The sequence below is a fragment of the Porites lutea genome, chromosome 5 (genome assembly GCF_958299795.1).
Source record: "Porites lutea chromosome 5, jaPorLute2.1, whole genome shotgun sequence".
NCBI lineage: Eukaryota > Metazoa > Cnidaria > Anthozoa > Scleractinia > Poritidae > Porites > Porites lutea.
In genome coordinates, this window is record NC_133205.1 from 11,677,270 (window position 1) to 11,697,269 (window position 20,000).

General features: G+C 40.2%; 1 protein-coding gene across 1 annotated transcript in view; it reads right to left on the reverse strand.

Moving 5' to 3' along the window:
• The window catches only part of LOC140936585 (uncharacterized), a 47,425-nt gene that overhangs the window by 6,376 nt on the left and 21,049 nt on the right, over positions 1-20,000 (reverse strand). Inside the window, exons 2-9 of the mRNA XM_073386087.1 lie at positions 16,031-16,318; positions 12,888-13,223; positions 8,317-8,628; positions 7,253-7,381; positions 5,274-6,968; positions 3,602-3,884; positions 1,720-1,975; positions 727-734 (exon numbers count right to left, since the gene is read on the reverse strand). Of these exons, the coding sequence (XP_073242188.1) occupies positions 727-734; positions 1,720-1,975; positions 3,602-3,884; positions 5,274-6,968; positions 7,253-7,381; positions 8,317-8,628; positions 12,888-13,223; positions 16,031-16,318 (3,307 nt within the window). The remainder of the gene's footprint in view (positions 1-726; positions 735-1,719; positions 1,976-3,601; positions 3,885-5,273; positions 6,969-7,252; positions 7,382-8,316; positions 8,629-12,887; positions 13,224-16,030; positions 16,319-20,000) is intronic.

Genomic DNA, 20,000 nt, shown 5'->3' on the forward strand with positions numbered 1-20,000 from the left:
AAACAAGAAATCGGGAGTTCCAAAATGGAAGTGCAGGGTAAATTGGAGTAGAAGAATATCAAAAGGCGAACACAGATAAGAAGATGAATTAGGAAATATTCTCTTCAGAACTTTGGAATATTCAGGACATATTATGGAGTCTTACATGAGATACTGACCTAGGAAAAGGTGATACAAGTGATACGTATTGTCACGAAGACGTGAACAGTCGTGCAAATCAAAGTTTTTTAATGCACATTGAAAGTATAATATAAAGCAAGGCTTCCTTCCACTGAACGCAGATAAAGTTTGAAATAAGGTTGAAACAAGCGTGGCCCAAGTTCTATGCCGAGCAGCACTAAGTAATTTTAACGTATAAGCCTATGGGGAAAACAAGCTAATAACAATGACAGTCATAAAGAAAAAAGCGTTTAATTCCGTTTCTCTCTTCGTAACTAGCGAAGCTTTTCTTTCCTTGGCTTTAAGAATATTTGTCGCTTTACAAGGGAAACCCTTATGGAATTATGTTTTCGTTTAGAATGTTTTCATATTTGAAATTCAATGCTTTTAAATTTAGGAACAAAAAACGTGAAAAGGAAAGAAAATTGTAAGGTTTTCGGTTGATTGTGTAGAGTTTGGGACACCTAAATAGTTCATAGAACTAACAGAGCAGGTGACCCAAAACAAGAATACGAGCAGAAGAATTAATATAGTGACAAAATAGCTGTTTTACATAAAAAGCATTACTTCACAAACTAAAGAGTAGAATATAAGATAATATAATCATTAAAACTTCAGGAATTAATAATTGCATTATAATCGTCAAGCATAGAATAGTTGATATTTTGACGAAATCTAGAAACAGGCTTGATTCCCTTGACATCAGTTGATACATATAATGAATTCCAAAGTTTGGTACCATTGCAACGGTAAGAACGAATGCTGCATTGAGTGGTGTGAACCAATTAACAAACAGTTCATCATTCTGTGATCGGCGCGTGGGAATAAATGGAATATAATGGATTGAAATAATCAGCAAGAAGGGCTTAATTTATGGTACCACTGATAGACAAAAAAGTGTCTCTTAGAATTTTCTTAATATTTCTCTACATGTGCACCAATATGATGTTCGTCATATTTCTCTTCACGTGCTATCTATAACACTTTCTCTTAAATACCAATAAGGGCCTGTTTACATGGAGGTAGGGGAGACCAGGTAGGTGAGGTAACCCACTTGGGTGGCGTAACCCGCCTGTCCATATAATCTCTCGTTTTAATTTGATAACGTTTACGTGTTAGGTGGGGTGAGTTGCCAGGGTGGGTAGCCCAGTCACGTAACCCTCTCAGCTGGGGTCAAATTTTGCCATGTAAACGTTACACGATGGGGTAACCCGCCTAGCCGAGGTAGTCGTGATACATCAAATTCGCCCAAAATTCACTTTGGTAATGGCTTTGCGTCATTATTAAAGGTAGCAATATAAAGCCACAGGTTGCAGCAAGAGCAGCAAGTGACTGTAGAAGAGCATTAATCGCCACAACATGTGGTTTGCCCTCATTTTTCTTGTTTACGTGCTTAGCGACCATTCATTGATCTTGAGAAAGTGTACCCCGGGATGGCGGGGTTGTAAGATTGCATCTAAAGGAGTTATTTTTTTACCTCACCTACCAGGTGTCCCTCACCTCCACGTAAACAGGCCTTAAGATTTTTTCTAAGAATGTTTTCATTTACATTTCTCTTCACGTGCTACCAATAGGCACGGGATCAGTCTTCTGCCATCCGTCTTCTTCATGGATGTTTAAAGTCTGCAGCTGTACTTCTAATACATCCCGCCTTTTGGCACACTCGCCAGCTCGTTCCATTTCCCTCTCCGCCTCCTCTTTGTTCCCCAGATCATTCAGGACAAGGGCTGTCTCTTGGTGACTAAGTACTAGTTCTTCGTGGGTGTCCAACACTTCTTCTTGTAATTCAATCGCGTGTTGAAGGTGTTTGAGAGCCCTGAAAGATGGTCACGGAATCAGACATAAGCAGTACTGAAATCAAAGGCCTTATAACGCGCACCTCTTTCATTTGGACATTTGCAAAAGACAAGCTGGGGAAGTGGAATTTAGTTGCTATGAATTACATTTTACAACCTCGTTTTCATTGCCCTCCATTACATAAAGGTTGCAACTATCAAGAACGAAGAGCGTAATATTTATTTTGGGGGAGTCTGTACACAGGCTATTTCCACAACAATGGGATGGAGGGAACTTTCACAAAAGCTGAATTGTATGGGGGGGGGGTCATTTCTAAAAAGCTAGGATGAATTTAGGGTCGGTTTCAAAATCTTCAGGCTTTCTCGAAAAGCCGTGCCCCCGGTCACAGGTAATAAACGAAGACCCCTTAACTGTCCACCCCATATTGAGATTGTAGAAATCAACTCTCCTCTCTCAGATGGCGATCCTTAAGCGTATGGTAGGGATAAAATAATCCGTTTTTGCGCTAGAATCTCATTAACCTGCGCAGGAATACATTAACACCGATAACGTCGTAATGTTTTGTCTTTAACTCATGAATAAAATGCGGTGCGATAGAGGGTCGATGTGGAGTCCATAATTTGTAGGTGGAAGAGGAGGAAAACAATAAATATGTGGTGGTGGTGAAGAAGAAAAACAATTGAAATGCAAAGAAACAAAAAAAAGAGGAGGGGAATGAAAGAAATTTGTCTTTGGTGGTGGTAGAAAAAGCTAGCTTGACTTCGTCCTCAATTAAATATGCAGGATTTGAGCGCCAAGCATCAGTAAATAGGAACTTTAACCATTTTTAGACAATAAAGGAGCAGCATAATTACGTTACGACTCAGTAATTTAAAGTCATAGGCGAGTTATTCCTTCCATAAATCTATTTATACTACTTTCGGTTCGGGCAAGCTCAGGCGTATTAGGAATACGCAAAAGTGAAAATGACGAGAATCGACCGCATGTTATTCGTGAGATCAAGTCAAATAAAGACAAAAGGCTATGCCGTCATCGGTGTTAATGTATTCCTGCGAAAGGTAATAAGATTCCTACGCAAAAAAACGGATAATTTAATCCCTACCATACTACTCTTTAGATCCTAAATCAGTCCTTTGTCTTAAACTGATGTGATACAGAAGCCTTTATGAAGACACCCGGGTCGCTTACAGGTGATTTCCTTGAAGATTGTCTTTGGAAAACAACAAAGCTAGAGCTGTGGAATATATGTAGTCAGATTCAATGATAATCCTAAACTTCGTTTCAGAATAATCGCATATGCTTTTACACTTACACATGACAGTGACGGGGATGGTGGAAGGATTTTTTGGGGTTTGACATTCTTGATTCCGGGATGATGTCACTCTGCATCATGAATGTTTTTGATGAAACAGAAAATGTTCTTGGGTGTCTTGAGTCTTGAAAATTCAACATGGGATATTTTCTTCGTGGGCGGGGGGTACTTTTTAGTCCAGGGACTTTTTCGGTTTTGTTGGAAACCCTAGGAACTTTGTTGGCTTTTGATTTTTACCCCCATTCGATCATCCCCGACAAATCCGGAGTACCCCCTTGTGCTTATTAACTGTTTAACACATCCTACTGAAGGTATTTTTTGCAGCATGCGTACCGTTCGCTGTCCTTTTTCGCAGAAAGAGCCACACCCAAGTCATAGTGCGATCTCGCAGTCTCCTGGTGGCGTCCTAACAGAGTTTGCCGGATATTCAGCGCCAGTGTGGCATATTTAATGGCGTTGTCATACTCGCCCAGTTCGTGGTAACTTTTGCCAATCCAACTGAATGTTGTTGCCACAAAGGGGTGGTCTTTGCCAAGGATAGACTCATATAGTGGTAAAACAACATTTCGTCTGGTTTCAATAGCTGCCAAATGCTTTCGTTGTATCATAAGGGAAGCTATACGAAAGAAGGAAAGTAAATTTACTACGTAAAGTTTCGATTAAACGTACTATATGCTTTAAGATTACGTCTTTCCGTTTTAGAGTAATAGAGATAAATAATAAATCCAAGGCTGATTTACTTAATTAATTTTTTAGGCTGTAAACCCGAATGAGCACTGATTTAGTCAAAGAAGCCAGAGGGAAACGTAAAAAAAACCTACAAGAAAAATCTTTTATTAATACCCCAGTCGTACTTCAAATTAATTTCCCGATTCTTGGGTACGAGAGCAAAGGAACCCCTTGAGATTTTGCCGAAAAAGCGCCTTTTTATGGTACTTTAGCCGTTTCTTGGTCGCCATCTGGCCAAAACAACGTCAAAGTCGAGAGATTGGATAGCTTTTGTTCCTGAAACCAAATTACAATAAAGTTTGGGTATTCCAGTGGATAAGGGAAATAATTAGCCTTCTGCCAGGTCCTCCTTGCTCTTTTCGCTTGGCGTTTTCTAGGGGTGGTAAATGTTTTTGCAAAACCGCCGAAGGGCACAGTTAAATTTTCAAAGAGGTACAGTTGGTTAGTGGAAGCAAATTTTATCCACATTTTGTAGTGGAAGTTACATGATTTGTTGCATTTTTTCTCTGCTATTTTCGACTGATTGCCGCTCATAGTGGTTTGATCGTGAAAGGTCTTTGTGACCTATACAAGTTAGGTGTTAAAGTTTCCTAAGTCTTTCAAATTAATGACGCCGTTTCATATGGTGGCACATGGGACGTTGTTCGGGGGGTAGGAATGTGACTAAACAGTTACATAAACTAACACAAGTAAAATATTGAAATGAAGATGCAGTGGCGGATCCACGGGAGGGGCCCCGGGGAGCCCGGGCCTCCCCCTTATTTTTAGACCAAACTGAAGGCCGAAGGGCCGAAAAACATTTTTTTGGAGACCGCCCCCCCCCCCCCCCCCCCCCCGCCGTATCTGAAGGTCTGGAACCGTCGCTGAGATATGATCGTCGCAGTCGTAATTGCAATTAAAGCAATTGGAAATCAACCGGGAAAAAATTTCGATAGTTCAACGGGATTCGAACCCATGGCCTCTGCCTTAGCGCAGCAGTATGGTGGCCTGCTAACGCCATAGCAATTTTGCACTTTTTCGTTTAAATTTTGACACTTTCCATTCCATTTTCCTTTATTTTTTCTTTTTAATTGGTTTTCTTTTGATTATTATTATCTTTTTTTTTAATTTCACCAAAAAAGTGCAAAATTGCTATGGCGTTAGTGGGCCACCATACAGCAGTGCTCTACCAACTGAGCTATACATTGGAAGAAGGCCAATTTGTTGAGTTACGGAGCTGTTATTACCATTATTGGGTCAACTCTTCTTTAAATAAGAAAGTGAGCTGGTACTAAACCTGCTATATCATTCTGACAAGCACCAATCATGACTTTGTCCATGTCTTCCTCTGATTGCTCCCAGCGCTTGTGACGCAGTGTTAGAGCCTGGTTTAGATATTCAAAGCCTTCGGTATACAACCCCTCTCGGACAAGAATAAATCCAAGCTTGCTTAAGCACTGAGCCCGAGTCGCATCATCTACTGTCTCTACTAATTGAATTTCATTGGCTCTAGAGAGAACCATTTTTGCTCGGTAACATGCTCTATAGCAGATGCGTGGTGTGCAAGTACAGCTTAGAACTATCTTCGTTCCAACAGCTGTCAAGCAAGCACTATGCCGTTTAGAATCATAGCGGTAATGGTGAGAAAGCTTACAGAAAAGGGACTCGAATTCTTGCTTTCTCATCACTTTGGCGAGAAACACGGCTGCTTTGATAAAAGCATCGATACAATACTCTGTTTCTTTTGAAGGCAGGTCAGAATGTTCAGCCTCGCACCAAGCTGTGGCCTCTTTGATGTTATCCCTTTCACTTCTGTATTCGTCTATGGCGCACTTCGACTCTCGACTGAGGAATTTCTTACTCAAGGCAAAAACGACATCACTATAATGACGAATAAAAGTCAACTTCGCTTGCTTGTGTGTCGATTGATTGTGCACTGAACAAAATTTCCGTATAAACGGGTGGATGCAAAAGTAACAACTTTCCCGTTCAAAACGCAAAAGACTGGTGTGCTTGAGGGAATTCAAACACATCTCCATTTTTTCACGGTCAGTTTTTGACTGACTGAACACTGCATAAAACTGTTCCTGAGTAAACCTGTGCGGAAAGGTAGAGAGCTTCGTCAAAACCTCTTGATTTTCTTCGCTCAGACGACGAAAGCAAACTTCAAGACATAAATCAATGCGATTTTCACGCTGCAAATAATCTGGGCTGAGTTCTTGCAGGAGTTCGTGAGGTGCGCAGGTAGAGAGCCTGCGAGCTAAATAATGAGGATTCCTTATTCTAAGAATCGATAATACTGTGCAAATGATCAAGGGAATACCACCACAGATATCAACTAGTTTCTTAATGGTGTCCTCGTCTAAACTCATGTCACGCTCCTTAAACAGTTCGGACGATTCCGTTTCGCTTAAAGGCTGTAATTCGATTATATCAATGGGAAAACACACGCTGAAATCATGGATTTCTGTCGATGTAAGGACAAGACAAATTTCTCTAGTTTTTCCTATCTCTGAGATGAAATTTAAAAAGTCCTCTTTCGTGTTCTTTCCACGCATCCTAGGGCAGTATTCCACACCATGTGGATCGGATTCACGTTCCAGGTGTTTCTCCAAGTGTAACAAGTCGTCAATGTTTTCGATAATCAATACCACGTTTTTTGCCCTAAGGGATCTTATACGATGCAAGGTTTCCCGGATAGTGTTATCACCGGGCACTTCACCCAGGGCTTCGATAATTGTTACACCCAAATCTTCCACGCAGGTCACTCCTCGAGGATTCACGTAAGCAACGTATTTCCCATGGTATTCAATCAGTCTATGAGCAGTTTCCACCACGACCGAGGTTTTCCCATATCCGGGAGGTGCTACAACCTCAACAGCCTTGTTTGACAACACACTTTTTATAATCTTCTCACAGTTAACTTCTCGGCCTTTAAGATCATATGGGGGATCTGGCAAACTCCCACAATGACCTGGCTGTTTACAGTCCCCTGAAAAACGTAACAGAAACAATGACATCAACCTAAGTTGACATCAATAAATGTTCCAGGAGCACGTCTTACGGTGATCGAATTCAAGACTAACAGAAGTCCAGAACGATAATGTGATTAAAGCAGGGGCAAAGATGGACAGAAAAGGATTTTCATGCTTTTCACGTACTCTCCTAGCATCTGCGTGGATTCACTACGTCGATACGCCAATGCAAACTTCGTTCGTAGCTCTAGAATAATCTCTTTTTAAGCTTTGAATGCGACGTTTGCTGAAAACCTCGTACCTCGCTTAAGAAAAGCACTGCAGGCGAATTCGTGGTCCCTTCTAGAACTTCTAGAACTCGGTGTGGCATTTGGCAGGTCGAAGCACACGTTATCGCTCATAGGATAACTAGGTTGCTCTAGGAAAGAATCTGTAGATCGTGGAAGGATGTTTTAGTCAGTAATTTACTTAATTTCAAGGCGTTCGTCAATTTACCCTCTGCCAAGTAGTCAGCACTTACCTGCTTTTACTTCAGCACAGCCGATGACTGAATTCCAAGTTTTGCATTTTAACCAATATTGTGAAATAACATGGAATATAAACCCAACTACTGAGAAAGCAGAAAGTCTACTTATCTAGGAGGATTTAAGGGCCTCAGCCCACAGGGTATCTGAAAACAAGTCCGTTTCTCAAACATAGTTGATAAGGCACTTTTGGTTCAATTTTATCCTTGGTTTAATTTTGGAGGATGAAACTAAACCACAACAGGTATATCCTATGTCTTTACGTTAACAGGAAATTTGCTCGAGTCATTCAGCTGTGTATCAAATACAGTCGACTCTCTCTTAACAGACAACTCTGTAAAACGGACACCTAAAGTTGGTCCCTGCCTTTCTTACTCCCTTTATTTGACCCTCTATAAGACGGGCATCTCCCTAAGACGAACACTCCGCACCGGTCCCAAAGGTGTCCGTCTTAGTGTTGACTGTATGACATTTTAAAATAGAAGATTCCACTCATAATTTATAAATTAGAGAAGCCCCCAACACTAAAGCCTTTGTTTCGATTTTATTCGGTAATTAGGCATAAACGCTCCTAATAAGTCTGAATGGAAGCTGCCAGTGGAAAGTAAATTCACGGTCATTACATTTATGTGCAGAAATGCACACAACGCGGACCCTGGCTACATCCTACAAAGACAATTATTTGTACTTTCCACATGGCTCTATGTTTAGTAACAGATTTGTTTGAGTTTAATGGAGGATTTGGGAGAGGGGACACTATTAAAAAGAGTGTGAATCTATTAGCGTACATTTCTGGACATGACCCTACAAAATATGCAAGATTGTTCAATTAAGTACTTACTGACTGTGCCTGGAAAATGCTGCGTTATGATTTGAATGACATCATTACGTTGGATTTTTTCCAAGGCCTTAACAATATCAATTAACGTTATACCAGAAGAATGTACCACCAGCCAGCGAATTACTTCCATTGTAGGACTTTTCCGCTGCTCTCTTGTTTCAAATCCTTGGTACACGTGTGAAGGGATTTGCAGATAATAGGCCAGTTGAAGCCAATTTTTTTCCCAAGGGACCTTTTCGGTGTCGAGTTTATTTGCAACCATTTGTAGAAGATCTGACCCAGGGGGCATGACATCCTTTATGGGTATTTCACCTCGATAAAGCAAATACAATTATAGTGTTGTTAATAACTACAGTTGAACCTCTCCAAAACGGCCACCTTGGGGATATATTACAGCTGCTTTTTTTGGAGGTGGGGGGGGGGGGGGAGAGGGAGAGAGTACAACATGATTATTGTGCCAAGTTTGTGCTTACTGTAGCCTAAAATGTAATCTAATCATAAATGATATATACTAATTTCCAAGTTAGGATTTCGAGTTAGGATTTCAGTTGCATTTTCGAGTTGGATTCTAGTTAGGATTTGCCTTTTTTGATCTACTTAATAGATTCCTTTAAAACCACTGAGTGTTTTGTCTTTTTGGAATTGTTAAAGAGCCATTTGCTTGATTGCTTGCGTCTTAAGAAACCTCTCTGGTTTTATTGACAGCATTTATTAGTCGCGTGTTTCAATTGATCCTTCCTATTTTTTACTGTTTTTGTGTTTTTATAATAGAGCGGTTTTCATTTGAGTGTCGAAAAGTAATTGGTTTTGCACTTTCTACACGATGCGATTGGCTTAAAAGATTCGCGCCACCTTTTCATCCAATCAGAAGTAAAACCAAAGCCAATTGTGACGCGCTCGCATGCATTTTCCCGCGCTTTGCGTCAGCCACATGTAATTACTTCGAGTTTTGATTGGTTCAATGTATTGTCTGTGTCCTATGTGATTGGCCAGAGTAATTACTTTGGTTTTGGTTTTACGACACTCAAACGAAAACCACTCTAATAAGTCAAGGCTGTCCCTTGGGTTTCACTGTAGGGCCAATTTGTATGCAAAATGTTAGCACAGCCTCCTTTACTCGCATAATTAACTGACTTTAACGGAGTATGAAACAAGACTTCAGTAGTTAGTCACTTCCTTGGGATAGAATGGAGAAAACGGTCAGCAGAATATGGCCGAGAGTACTTTTCTTCATTTTAGGCATGGTTTTGGCTATTTTGGTCCGATTTAGGCTTTCTTGGCCTGGCTTTGGCATTTCTGACCCATCATATAACCTGACTATTTGCGAAATAGATGTCATTTGTGTTCAGCCATAGAACCAGTTTGCGGGGCGAAGTACCTTGTCAGATTAGCTAATCATCTCGCGGGTGTTGATCAGTTAGACATGTTGTCGTCTTTTCGCTGTTCTTCAAGATTCATTATTTAATTCTCAGTGTCTCAGTATTCTACAGTTCAAGTTAATTAGCATTCACGCGCCGAAATCGGCTCGCCTCTTTCACTTCTACATTTCGAGGATTAATAGTGTGATTTACAGAATGATTCACTGAAAAAGGAAAAACCCAAATATCCTGATAAGATATTCGCTCAAAGGATGAAAAACCTCTTAGAAAAAACTACTTACACTAGCGCGAATCTCCGGGTCTTCCTTTCTAAATCTGAATTCTTCTGTTCATGACCACTGCTAGCTCAAACTGAATTTTTAAATATAGCGCTAGAATGAAAAATACCCCTAGGGCATTTAGGGGACGCATTGCTATCGGCAATGCGGATTTAATTTGTAACACTACATACAGCGAAGATAGTATTTACAAGGGGCGAAACTGCAACCTAAAGTTAAAGTCGTCGTTTACGAAAGTACTCTGGCTTGCAATACAGTACAGACACAAGAAACGGTGTACGAACTGTCAAGATCACAAAGAAATGAAGCGCCTTTTGAAGCAAAAGCTAAAAGAAAAACTACAAAGAACAACTCAAACCGCAAGAAACAAAGTAAGTAGAACGGTTGGCTCAGTTAAGCTATATAGGGATCTCTATAGGGAAATTGTGTTGGCACGGACGGATTATATATCGAGAACACTCTTAGTGCACGAGAAAGCGAATGGGTCAGATGCTCACAATACTCTGGGACTATAGAAAACCGTTTTGTTAATGGCCAATCATGATCGAAATAAAAAGTTTAAGATACATTTTGTACCTGGGTTTTGTTTATATTCGAACACAACCCATCCTTTGCGTCCCTGACGTCATAACCCAGGCTCTATTGACCTATTATTATCTATGACGTCACCCCATCGGTGGATGCACACGATCCACCATGAGCCGCCGGACGCAGAAGTGTCTATTGTAGGATATGGCCATTATGATACCCAAATAAGGATATGACACACATAATTTAAATAAACTATGACATCATCATGACCAAGTAGGAATGTATCACTTTTCTATTTATAGATTATGATCTCAACATTTTTTGATGACGTCAACCCCTAGCGTATTCTGACGTCACTTGCTCCTTGCCAACTGAAAATAAACTATGACATCATACTATCTTAATGAGATGTATGACGTCATCAACGTTACTTTATGCCACTCAAAAAGTAAATTAAATCCACAAAAAATGGACTAACCGGTCCCTACCCTACTACTTATATCCTATCTCGAATCCTAACTCGAAAAATCCAACTCGAAATCCTTACTCGAATCCCAACTCGGCAAATAGGTATCCTCATCAATATTTTGTTCTAGCAAAGCTGAATGCTTTCAAAAGCGGAGTACAAGATAAGCTTTATGAAACCTACAAAACTGATCTTTCAGAGAATAGAGACTTTGGCAATGAAATTTTAAGGTGGTAAACAAAGTGGTCTATTCAACTGATGAAACACCAGTGACACTCACAGAGACACTCCAGCACGCTAATAAGGACCTTTATCCAAGGTCACAATTATTACCATCCTCCTGGCAATGCCAGTGTCAACTGCTACCCCCGAAAGATTTTTTAGCACGATGCACAGAGTGAAGACGTACTTACGTTCCACGATGAAAACAGAGCGACTCGCAGCACTTGCTCTGATGCATACTTACAGAGACATAGCCACTGATGTAGAAACCGTGACCCTCGAATTTTGCGCAAAAAAAGAACAGACGTCTTGCTTTCGAATTTCTTTGAGTTCCACCAAGATTTCAGTTATCTTTGCACTTAATGCGTCGCTAGTCAGGTCATTACGTTGTTGCTGCTGTTGAGAACAACCACAGCTGGCTGCATTTTGCTAAATATTCAATAATTTCTTGTTCAATATGGAATCCTGGCATTTGCCAATTAATTTAAGCGCCCAGATTGCACCAGATTACATCTCCAAGTACTTGAATTTGCAGAATTTTCCAGGAGGGCATGTTCCCGGACTCCCCTAGCATGTCGCGCTTTGGGCTCTCCTAATGGGCGCTAACGCGCCCATATTGTCTCTCTCCATAATATGCTCCACCAAGGCTTACAAACAAAAAATGTCTAAGAACGCCCGTGCAGAAACAAAATGTTCCAAAGAAAAAAGTCGATTACTGCATCATTTCGCGTTTAGAATTGCAGATATTTTATTTCCTTTTAAGTGAAATAAAGTTGTTAAGGGTTGCCTGTTTGAGCGAGATGTCTTACAAAAAAAGTACGGTATTTACATTTTATCCGGTAAGACTCGCGCGATTGATCATATAAGCTCCATACGGATGCAATTTCGTGACCGTCCCTGACTTGTTCGTCAGTCATTGAAAAAACTGGCCGTTGACAAGAGGTTATTTAGGCAGTTAGGGCCGCAGCTTAGTGGCCGTTGCCGTTGTAGAGAGGTTTTAACAAGAGTCAATGTATGGACTGTCCGGCTGGACAAAGTAAAGTGACCGTTGTAGACAGGTGGCCTTTGTGGAGAGTTGGCGGTTAGTGGAGCCTCGACCGCATTTCTAAACATCGATTCACTCATCATTATCATAAACAGACAGGGCCCCAACTTAGACCCTTAGGGTACGCATGCCGGAATGAATTCCCACTATGAAGACTAGTCACTAAGAAGAACAAGTTAAGTTCATGTCAAGGAAAACATGCGCTTGTGCTTAATTTCAGTCTGACTGCCTACGATTGATTAGATAATCCAGACTGACCATTCTGATAATCCAGAATCCAACAACAATGAGTCCTTGGATAAGACCGGCGTGAAATAATGACAACTAGAACTTACAATCACTTGCCGAGAAAATTTTTTAGTCGAGTTATTAAATCTGTGGTGGTTGATAATTTCTTACTTTGTACTTTAAGGAGCTCAGAAATTCACAGATTGCAGAGTATAAGAAGCTCAACAAATTCAGTATCATTTCTTTTCTACATATCATGGACCATCGTATGCTCCTGATGAAGCAAAATGTGAGCAATAACGTCAGTAACGATTCGCGTGGACTGTTTCTGTAATTAACATTCTTTTTCCTTTGCATAATAGCGTCACATACCAACATTGTGGAAAATCGTTGTTGTCCTCTAAGAAGGCTGTTTAACTTACCTTGAGGGCTTTTTTCGTGTAAAATTGCAAGCAAATCATTCCTTTCCATTTTTTTCATTGCTTCCTCTAGAGTCTTTACAGTCATATGTGGACAAGTGCTTCCTAAATACTCAAACAATTGGTTGGTTGGGCTCTGTGTTGAACGTCTTTCGAACAGTTTAAAAGTGTTTCTCGGCACTCCAAGCTTTAACGCCAAGTTGGTCCAGGTTGCTAAAGTCATTGACCGTACATCGAGTTTCAAAGCTATTTCATCTAAAAGACTGACATTGGGTGAAGGAGCTACTGGATGTCGTGATGTGATTGCCTCACTAACCAACTCAGAGTCGCTGAGGGCAGCTGCCGAAAAAGGAAAAAAATTGAAATTTTGTTAATTACGGTTGAACCACACTTTCGGACACCCACTTATTAGGGACACGGACAGCTTTCTTTTTCCCTTGGGAAAGCCTTTATATTTTCTCTAAATTCACACCCATTAATGCGAACGACGGACACTTGTTTCTCGCCCAGTAAACAAATTCTCCGGATAGAAAGTCAACCCCGCCAATGCGGACACTTCATTGTCAACTGTGTGCTGTAATAAACCTTTCCTTTTAGTAGGTAAAAAAAAACTTTCAGGTGCGTCAGGTGCAAAACAAGGCGTGAGGAGAACGGAAAGTAGAAAAAGAGAAAAATGAAAACACTACATATTACACTACTTATTCCGCTTTTCGTACTGTACAGTAAAGGTTTTATTTGCACCTTGTTGTATAACAACAAGGCAAACAGTATGTCTAAACGTCACTTTCTCTCAGTCTGTGATAATATTTAACAATTATTCGCTGAAGGCGAAGATAATATTGTTGAATAATCCCCGACGCGAAGTCGAGAGGATTATTCAACAGTATTAACTGAGCCTGAGGTGAATAATTGTTTTAGTATATACACACGAAGTGATCTCAACAGATTCAGAAAGGAAACCATGAAGAAAACGATTAGTTTGATTCACGGATGAATTCATGCGTGAACATGTGGCCGTAAACAGCAGATGTACAACATTTGGATCTTTACAGCTGTATTTTCAAACATGGCAAATCATACTTTTAATTTTTTTTAAGTTTCAGCATCAGTGATTGAAAAGAAAACGTTGAAAGTTTAAATAACTCCCCTTTCTGAGAAGAAACACAGGGCTTTATTTGCTTCTGTCAACTCACCTTGAATGAGACAGTTTTTTGTCACTTCTTGCAAATGCAGTCAACAGCGGCTACGATCGAGGTGAGCGTTGTTTATCTGTAGTGCTGTATTCCTTGCCATGTTAACTTGCTGGCACGTACAGTTTTCGAAAAAATTTGGTTTCTTTTTTTCTCCATAAATTAACTTCTATTTCCAGGCAAAATTGGTCTTGCGAGGAATCCCGAGTTCACAAAACAGTGATAAAGCGGCTTCCTCTTCCTCTGTACATAGTGGTCAATAAAAACATTGCTTCGAGCGTATGAAAGTCAACTACAGTAAATTACTTCGCAATAAAATCACGCTGTTTCACCATGAAGTCTTTTCTTAACTTCAAAATTATCAACTCTGGGATATTCTTGTATTTTAAAAAGGGCCTTAATCTGAAACCTAGCAAAACACTCAGTTCACGACAGCGATTTTGTTTTGCTTTATATTCACCGCCTAGCGAGGGGAATATAACGTCATAGTCCGAGATAGCGAACCAATCAGATTGCTTGAATCACCAAGATCAGTGAGCGTGTATATGCTAAAATTTATTAGTCTACGCAAACTGCGCGGTAAGTGTTGTGCAAGGCATTCATGCATGCGAACTCAGGCAAGCAAATGTTAAGCTACGAGTCCTTCCTTAGAATAAACGTTAACTTTCTTATGTGGTAAAAGAGCCAATGAATTTGAGCATCAAATGTTGCTGGCCAATGAGAATTTACTAATTGGTCCATGGTGGCAAATCAAAACCAAGAAAACTTCAGTTTGACACATTTAGTCTGACACATTAATGCTCTTTCCCCGTTGAGCCTCCCCTCTTTTACCTCCCGAGTCTGTACGGGCGGGCGAGCGGGCGTGCGCTGACATCGTAACCAAATTTCCTTGCATCGATAGGTTTCCAATTTCTATAGTAAGGGAGGCTCCCCTACCCTCGGAAGTTCCGCTAATAAATCAGAAAACCAGATAGTCAAGTAAACAGTATAAGTACCAATGACCATCTATGTGACATATTATATAGGGTTAGTTTTAACCCATTTTACCGAAAAACCCGTTTTGAAGCTAGTGCAGCGGTTTTCTGGTCACTGTCGTGCTATAAAGAGCTACAACTTACCATAAAGCCGTTTACAGGTACATGTACATTTGGTGGCCCTGATCCAGACGCAAAATATTAGCTTGCGAAGTTCGGGCATGCGCAGAAAGCAAAATGTCGTTTTCTTTTCACAGCAGTCTTGACTTTTACTTTTCGCTTTCTCTCCTCTCCACTTTTGTCGCTTTTTTTGCCTAATTTTATTATATATGCTGGAATTTTGGTAGGCTTTATTTTGATAGGAAAAGCTGTTAGGACTTTAGGATTAAATGAAAGGAAAGGTAGGTGGGTAGTGGAACAAAATTTTTATGGAAATTTTCAGCTCAATGTTACACGAGTTTTTGCTTTATTCTCCGGGTCCTTGACCGAGTCTTGCTCATGTTGGGTATGGTTTGAAAAGATCTCTTCAATCCTTGACCATTAAAACTGATGACGTCACAATCGGTAGAAGAGACGAGAATTCGTCCCAAGGGGGGTGGGGGGACTTCGGATTTCAAGTGACAGGGATGATCGAATGGGGCTAAATATAAAAACCAAAAAAATCCCATGCCGAATTTTCGAGGCTTAAAAATCTCCAGAAAGGAAAACAAATTTGGTTGTACTTAAATGGCAATATTACGCGGCCGGGATACGCAGACACTATCATGTTCTGAATAGCGAAAAAAATTTCTGCTTAAATCAGGCCACCCAACAAACTACTTGCCACATTTTACTACCCAAAAAAACCTGGAATCGAAAATTTCAAACCCTGTCCCTGTCACTTGAAATTCGGAGTATTCCCCACCACTCCCAGGGGATTCGAACGGGTGGTTTCGGGGGGTCCAGGTGGTTAAAACAACGCTGAAATCACACAGGGGCAAACCTGTTGTTGTTAGTAGACTAAACAAGTCGTTCCTCCTGATGTCCAAAAACGCCTGTTTCAGTTGTTGAATGCTCAGGTTTGGCTGCGCAGTCCCTAGATATTCAAAAAGTCGAATTGTTGGACTGAAGTCAGCGTACTGCTCCAAGCGGTTGATTACATTTACGTCTACTTTCAGCTCATTGGAAAAGTGCTTCCAGTTGGGTATTAGCCTCATTTCCCTGTCCAGGAACAGCGCCATTTGTTCTATCAGGTCTGGCTTTATCGTCAAAACATCGGACAATAAAGATCCTTTTAAAAATAAAAAATGCAGCTGTGATCAATAGGAAAGAAGTAATATAACTTGAGGGAAATTTAAACCTTACCCACAGGTATCTGTGTGCTGGAATGAACGAATGCAACATTTTAAGCGAGACTAGCTCAGTCGGGTTTCAAGATGATAGACCCTTTGTCTGCATACGAAAAGATTCGTCTCCTGTCATTATGACATCCTTATGGAAAATATGCAGCCCGTGGAAAACATCCAGCTTCATGGAAAATGGGTCAGAATACTCCACTATTTAAAAAAGATGACGAATTGAGTAATGCAGACTATAGGCCGGCCATTCACAGTTCTTCCGGCACTAAACAATATATACAAGAGACCTCTAGCCGCACATGCACAGCCAAAAGATATTGTTCTACTTGGTCTGATTTTATCAGCTTGTATAGGATGCTCTACAGTTTTGAATGTTATGGACCAAAGCTGTTTTGAACGACACTCGTTAGGGGCAGATGAAGTTATTAATAAGGTGCGTAGACTGTGTATATATAAACTTAACAGTTGGAGAGTTTGCCAGACACCAGTTTATCATTCACAAACTGTTTTTGATTGGAAACAATTTGCCAGACACTCTTTCTCTCTCTTTGTGGGAATAAGACTAAGTCCACAAACAAGCAAGAAAATGACAGAAATTCGCCTAATAGGCTCTTTGCAGCTAGCCATTCAGGTGGTACAATACCGCCTTGCTGGATAGCAAGAGACGCACTTGGACAAGACAAACAAAGAGCTTTAAATAAGTTCCATTATTTGTCTTGTCCCAGTGCATCCCCTTGCTCTCCAGCATGGTGGTTTTGTACTACGTGAATGACTAGCTACAAAGGGCCTATTCTGTGCTGAGGTATTCCCTGCTCACTGATGTCCTTCTATAAAGTTTTTTTTAAGGTATCATCTAGGGTAAAAAATCATCCTTTTTCTAAATTTGTAATTTTTAGACGATTAAATAGAGCTCATCAAAAGCTTTCTTTTAAAAAAAATTCCAGGAAAAAATGTTTTTTCTGTGCAGACTTATAGAGTGCAAAAGTTTTTTCTGTGCTAATTATTTTAATTGATCGTTGACAAGTCCTGTCATACTTGATACGGGTGCCGCTGTTGAACCAAGCTAATCACGCAGTTTGACAGAAATCGTGGTTTACAAGTATAGTGCTCACTGTTTCTCTCTGGGGTTTGAAAGTGAATGCCTCCAAAGAAGAAAAAAGAGCTTGTCCGTTTTCGTCCTCGACTCCAAGACGAAAGAAGACGACAAAATCGTTTTGCCGCCGAAGAGTGGGCTTCGAAATTAGTAGAGAGAGACAAGGGCTCCTACTACAATCAAGAAAAATGGCTAAAAGATGACAAAGCTCTTAAAAACCCATTGAAACTACCGCGGAGGGAAGTGGTTTGTTGTCGATTTTTCCAGGGAAGTGTCGAACTTTAAAAAAATGTATCGAGTAAAAGTGGGCTTGGCTCAACTTGGCTTGTCCGGTGCGAAAATGAAAACTGCCCGTTGCAAATAACTAATTAAAAGCGTGTGACTACAAACAAAGGACAAACTCGTCCAGCCGTAGTTTGTAGTCCGTAGTCTCCGTATCTTAAACTCCCTAATGAAGCTTTCTCGACAACAGAAAGGATCGAACAGAGCAGAGCCTTTGAAATGAATAGCGCTTTCTATTAACGAATTAAATTTCTGGTCCCTGCTGAGACTCAGACATAACCTGACCAGTGTAAGAGTTTAGTATGGGACAGTCACGTTCGGCAACAAATTTTCGTCGTCTTTGAAGCTGTTTATCGTTAAACGAAACAAAATCCAGTTTGGTTTCGATAATAAATATCCTGAAAATAATCAACGCGTGCCAAGACTGCGTTAAACGTGGAAAAAACTGTACAGATGAGTGGTTTTATTTCTTATGCGGCGTCATAATGCTGTGGGTAAAATTATGTTAAAATGTGTGGAGAACAACAGGAGGGTATTTTACTTGCGCATGCGTGCATCCGCTGAACGACAATAGCGTGGGTGCATCAAATCTGATGGCGGGAAATTGAAAACTCGCCTAAAGGTACGGTCCTTTTAAAAGACATTTCGTTGGTGCTTTGAATTCCGTACTTTCTTTCAAAAAATATTCTCCATGACAAAAATCGGACGTTTTCTAAGCGGGTTTTTCACTTGTAGATTTTTCAGCAGTAGGTTTTCTTGGCCCTCTAAAGACTTTCAAAACTCAACGCCAAAAAGTCATGTTCCTGTACAAGTCGAATTTTCACTGGCAAAGCAATGCATTTCTATGGCTTGATTTCCAAACTCGTGGTTTTACTTATCAAGGGGGAAATGTATCGTAGCAATGTTCAGATGCTTTAAGACTAAAAGCGAAATAAATTTACCACGCGAGGTTTATTTATTAGCGCGATGTCTCATGTTTAACTGATCACGAAGACACGCGTTTATATATGCCACAAAAACATGAAATGTATGGGATTTTTTACAGTTTTTTCGAAAGTTTTTGCGGAAAATTTTATAAAAAATATTCTACAGGAAATGAATTTAGAATAGACTGAGTTTGAGACAGCAACAACTACAAGTGATTATGTACTACATAATCACTTGAGCATTTCATAAGCTCACTTGCAGTCAAAACGAATGCACATACCCCGCAAAAAAGAACACTACTTTTATATCTCTTTAACTCTAAAAGATACAGAGATTGTTCCCAAGCTGCTATTTTAAAGCGACTCTAGAGTAACGGCTCCTGTGTTCCACAATCGATTTCTTGTTATTTATTTATATTTGATGACCGTAGTGATCCATTCAAAACAGAGGATGGCCATCACTCCATAAATCTAACTGACGATATTGTTCACCTTCAAAGCCTGTTTAAACATAAGACAGGAAGTTTGTTAAAGAGGTGCATATAATGCTGTTTCCTCAAAAAATAAGTATTACTGCTAGAGGACCCAGATGAACTGGGATGCGACGACAAACATGACACAAATGGATGGATGAATTTGTCTGTTATTAATGTTTCTGTGGGGAGCTTTTTACTCTATCCAGATGAACCCCTAGAAGGCCTAAATGTAATAAACGGTCCTACATGTAATAACTATTTGCCCTAAATGTAATAAACTCTTAAGCAGCCAATTACAGTAATTAGTCGAATAAGCCCCACCCTCAAATAAGCGCCGCATTTGGGGGGGGAGGGGGGAGAGTTAATTAGCACCGCGGCGCGAATTCGCGTAAATTCGGTGCATTTTCTTATGCACTGTGAGTCTGTGAAACTTGACGTTTACAAATAAATTGCTTGTAAACGCTCAATGTCGTCTCAGGTTTGCATAACTGTCTCGAATTCTCCCAACCCCTCGAGTGTTTATATCAGGCTATTCAAACACAGGAAAAAAGTTTTCTATTGCTTAAATATTGATTTTTTAGAAAAATACTGTTACTCTGCCGTTTACCAGCAATTTATTTGTAAACGTTAAGGTGGCTCGATACAGTTTTTCACGTCGCCATAATCAAAGTTTTGGAAAAATTGCCACCACAGTTGTATTAGATAAAGATGAAAATTTGTTATCATCAGGGTTACAACGGCATCGGAGTTGTCATAGCAACGAAATGACGCTATTACCTATTTTACTTGCAGCAGTATATCTCGGCACTGGGAACTGTTCTTCCAAAATCGTTCACGG